Genomic DNA, 5000 nt, shown 5'->3' on the forward strand with positions numbered 1-5000 from the left:
CTTTTCTGGAGAGAATCCTGCTGCTGTTGAAGGATTCATTTGTCAATAGAAGAACAGCGGAGTTGTGCATATGTAACCGACTCATCGACGAGGAGGCAGTTGTCTCGATATGTCACCAGTATTTATTTTACAGGTCTGAAAATACATAAAACACAGCCATCAGGCAACAGCGCATTTCAGCTTCTTTTCTCCAGCTCTGCATTACGATTACTTCTCTGTTTTACATTTAACACAAATTAACATTATCACACGGACGGTCTCGTTGCATAGTCACGTGACCGCATAGAAGTTCAGGCAATGCAAACTTGAGTACAGCGAACAAAGCTAAAACAGTAACAATCTTCACACTAGATCACTGCCATTTAGCATTCTCATTCCATTACACGTTACTGTGTCGAAAATCAACCAAGGAAACACCGAAAACACACCAGCTTACCTGAAAATACATAAAACACAGCCATCAGGCAACAGCGCATTTCAGCTTCTTTTCTCCAGCTCTGCATTACGATTACTTCTCTGTTTAGCTGGACATGCATAGAGCAGCGCTGCCACCTAGTGGACGGGCTGGTGCGTTCACAAACTGCAACCCAAAAACATATTCTTCTCCAGGCAATACAATTGCATTGAGGGCGCTACACTCTCCCCCTCAAAATAAAATGTCTTCAACATTACATTTGTTAGACATATTTCATTATCCATACTCTCCTCTTCCACCTGTGTCAAGCGGCATAAAGAACATTCTTTAGGTCATTAATGCATTATAGCAAAGTGTCACACTATTTCACAGGCCACATTTCTAACCATCATAACTCAGTTCGCCACTCTTTTCTTAGGAAAACTCAAAGGCACATAGTCATGCCTGTCACTCATGCTATAGGGAATACCCTGATAGCCTGCACATCTTTCTGCGGTAAGCTGTAGGTCAGTAAACACATTTCAATTACATAATACATCACTTAAACAAGAAATCTCCAACACACACATTGAACAAAAGTCTTTTTTTTTCAGAGTCTGAGTATAGGGGTCTCTTCACCCGCGGACACTAATGTCCATCACAGTCCAGGGGCGCCACAGAGTGTGGACTGCTGGAGACTTACAGTTTATCTGCAGATTGTTTGTGCGTGCCTCTACCACAGATGGCTTACCTAGTTCCTCGTAGGTGAGGATTCTTGGCCGACGCCGCTCTCTCTCTGGGCGAGTACTCACCGGCGGTCGATCAGGCTCCTCATCAGATACCTGTGCCGAGTCAAGCTGGTCGTCGCGCTCAGGATCTGGAGTCTCTTCCCGGATGTCCGGGCCTACTGTCTCTGGTAGGGCTGCATCAGCCCCGCCATCTTCCAGGTGCGACTCCCCAGTTGCTATTGCAGGGTCTGGAACAAACGATGGGGCTGCTGGATTGAGCACGCTGTCCTCTCTGGACTGGCACCTGTCGTGAGTAAACCTGCAGATGTACTCACTGTCCTCTTCACTTTCACTGTCGGTGTGTTCAGTGTGTCTTGTTTGTCTGGTGCTTGCTGTTCTTGTAGGTCGTTCTCTTGTGAAGCCGGTCTCTCTCTGATGTCGTCGGCCCCTGCCCTGTCTCTCATCCTCTGATTCATCCAGTGGCAAGCTGTCACATGGGAGCAATAGATTCCTGTGGAGCACTCTTGTCTTTCCTCCACCTTCAGGCATAACTTCATAGACAGGACTATCGTTGTTCCTCCTTTTCACAACCCGATGCACTTTGTCCTCCCAATACGACCGCAGCTTGCCTGGGCCTCCCCTTTCAGACAGATTACGAACTAGAACTCTTCCCCCAGGCTGCAGATCATTTCCATGCACTTTCCTGTCATAGCATTGCTTCCCTCTTTCAGCTTCTCTGACCGCTGTTTTTGAGGCAATTTCATAGGCCTGTCGCATTCTGTCCTGCCATTTCTGCACATACTCTCTGTAACTCTCTTGCTTGTCTGTTGCTGGTAAATTGAAAAGTGTGTCAATGGGCAAGCGGGGAGAGCGGCCAAAGAGCAAGTAGTAAGGGGAAAATCCAGTTGCCTCACTACGTGTGCAGTTATAGGCGTGCACCATTTTATCTAAGGAGTTCTTCCAGTCTGCTTTCTCTGAATCGGTCAGGGTGCGCAACATGGACAAAAGCGTTCTGTTGAAACGTTCCACCTGTCCGTTTCCTTGTGGATGGTAACACGTTGTATGGGAAGCTCGCACTCCACAACATTTCTGTAGCTGAGCCATTAGCTGGTTTTCGAACTCTCGTCCCATATCGTGATGGAATTTTTCTGGAAATCCAAAACAGAGTGCAAAGTCGTTAAACACCTTTTCCACTACGGTTTTAGCAGACTTATTTTTCGTGGCGTAAGCCTGGGCAAACCGTGTGTAGTGGTCCATCACCACAAGTATGTATTCATAGCCATTCTTACATGTTTCCAGATGTAGGAAGTCCATTGACACTAATTCAAAGGGGCGAGTAGTGACAATTGGTACCAGGGGTGCTCTAGTGGGCTTTGGTGGACGTTTTCTCTTCAGGCATTCACATTTATGCATGACAAATTGCTCAATATCTTCTTGCATGTGTGGCCAATAAAATCTTTCCCTGATCAGGTCTACTGTTCTTTCCACACCTGGGTGTCCCATTTCTTTATGTAATGTATTGAACACAGTCTGGCAGTACTCATGTGGGAGGATCAGCTGGTTCCGACTCCCTGACTGTCTGTAAAGCACACCATCTGGGTTGAGATACAGTTTACTCCACTGGCGAAGGAGTACTCTCACATCTGGATGCTCTGATCTCAGAGATCCTGCAGTTGGGGCCTGGCCTACTCTCTTAGCCTGCAAGATGGGCCTGATCACTGGGTCTCTTTCTTGGCTGTCTAACAGCTTTTCCGGTGTGAGAGGCTCACTGGGGTCTGTTGGGGGAGGGTCGGCCAGCAAGTCCAGTATCTCCACTTTTAATGGGCTAATACACGCAAGAGATCCCTCCTTCTGCACTGACACCCCTTCCACCGACGCACTAATGGCATCTTGGGAGATCTCTTCTGTGCATTGCTGCATATACGTTTCTATGGGCATCCTAGAAAGGCCGTCAGCGTCAGCATTATACCGACCTGGGCGGTATTTTATGGAGAAATTGAAATCTGCGAGCTGGGCAACCCAGCGGTGGCCTGTTGCGTTAAGTTTAGCAGTAGAGAGGACATACGTTAAGGGATTATTGTCAGTATAAACAGTGAACTGTGGGGCATGATACAAGTAATCCCGAAAACCTCTCGCACACTGCCCATTTGAGTGCTAAAAATTCTAGTTTGCCTGAATGCATGTGGTAATTCTTTTCAGGTGGGGTCAGTGTTCGTGAGCCATAGCCTATCACAACCATCTTGCCCTTCTGTCTCTGGTACAGAACTGCTCCTAACCCCTCTTGTGAGGCATCACAATGGAGAACGAAGGGTGCTGTCATATCTGGGTATCCTAGAATTGGAGGGGCAATTAACTTGTCAATTAAAGAATTTAGTACTTCTTGGTGACTGTGTGTCCAGCTAATGGGATAGTGTGGCGGCAGGTTACCTTTGTGTTTGGTATTCACCCCCTTCTTCCCCTTTGCCTCTGCGGTGGGTGCTTGATTCATAGGAGCGGATGACAGCAGCTGATAGAGGGGTTTGGCCAGTCGGGAGAAGTTCGGTATGTATGCTCTGTAGTAGGAGAGGAATCCCAGGAGCTTTCTCAAGTCTCCCACAGTTGTAGGTGTCCTCTCTTTCAAGGCTAACACAGGTGCTATTTCGGCAGGGTCCATGGTATAGCCGTCACTGGAGACCATGCGTCCCAGAAAACGCACTTTGTTTTTGAACATCTCACACTTGCGTGGGCTCAACTTCACACCATGTTTTTGGTATCTTTGCAGTACCGTTCGGATGCACTGAAGATGGGTCTCGAAACTAGAACTATGCACTAAATTGTCATCAAGGTAGGGTTGGCACATGACATCTCTAAGGCCCAGCAAACACTCCTCCATATTCCTTTGAAATTCAGCGGGGGCTGAACTGAGTCCAAAAGGGATACGGATCCAGTGGTATAGCCCCCAAGGTGTAATAAAAGCAGTCAAGGGCTGGCTTTGCTCTTCTAAAAAGCCTTGGTGATAGGCTTTGCCCTGATCCAGGACTGAAAACCAAGAGCTACCACTCAGAGAGTCCAGCATGTCTTGTATTCTGGGTATGGGGTGGCTATCAGGAACTGATTTCCTGTTTAATTCCCTATAATCACAACATAATCTCAGACTACCATCTTTTTTTCTCACACATACTATTGGTGAGGCATATGGTGATCTTGACTGAGCTATCCAGCCACGGTTGAGTAGGTCTTGGATGTATTCTTTTACTTCCTGGTGAAGGGGTTTGGGCACAGACATGTATGTTTTCTTAACAGGAGTGGTGTCATGCAATGTGATGTGTAATTTCAAGGAGGGAATGCACCCAATATCCTCATCATCATATGCAAAGGCGTGGCACTCTTCTCGTAGCAACTGCCTTGCCTGCTCTTGCTGCCACACCTCTAAGTGGTCCAAATTGACTGGGGGATCCCACTGGCTCGGTTTATGTCTGGTTTCCTTGTCCGCATCATTATTTCCCTGGTCCATTGGAGACTCAAGTCCCTTTCCCTTTTCAGCAGCAAGTGGTTGTTCTGAATGGACTGAATATGCTGTTTTTATTGCTTGCAGATGACCAAGGACTGTGCGTGGATTCAGTCTAATGTCATAACTGTTTGTATTCCTGATCGGAAGGGCCACATACATACTCTGCCCTGCTGTCACGGCAACCAGTCCTTCTTTTACAGTTATGCCATCAGGTAGGTCAGGGAGGTCACAGGGGACGAACAGCAGACTCTGGCCCTTAAATTGAATTCCAGCACAGGCCCTTACATGCACAGTGGTAACCTTTCCTGCTTGCAGATATACTTTCTTCTTGCCTGTCTGAACTGTCCCTACTTCACCAGCCGAATCATCTCTGATTAACTCCATCATT

The 5000-nt window shown here is 47.2% G+C and overlaps 1 protein-coding gene across 1 annotated transcript in view; it reads right to left on the reverse strand.

Moving 5' to 3' along the window:
• LOC134460545 (uncharacterized) overlaps positions 1 to 5000 on the reverse strand; it is a 41926-nt gene that overhangs the window by 36187 nt on the left and 739 nt on the right. The window contains exons 1-3 of the mRNA XM_063212926.1: positions 3550 to 5000; positions 2613 to 3152; positions 1146 to 1370 (exon numbers count right to left, since the gene is read on the reverse strand). The exon at positions 3550 to 5000 is cut by the window's right edge and continues 739 nt beyond it. Coding sequence (XP_063068996.1) covers positions 1146 to 1370; positions 2613 to 3152; positions 3550 to 5000 — 2216 coding nt within the window. The remainder of the gene's footprint in view (positions 1 to 1145; positions 1371 to 2612; positions 3153 to 3549) is intronic.

Source organism: Engraulis encrasicolus, chromosome 13, assembly GCF_034702125.1.
Source record: "Engraulis encrasicolus isolate BLACKSEA-1 chromosome 13, IST_EnEncr_1.0, whole genome shotgun sequence".
Classification (NCBI taxonomy): domain Eukaryota; kingdom Metazoa; phylum Chordata; class Actinopteri; order Clupeiformes; family Engraulidae; genus Engraulis; species Engraulis encrasicolus.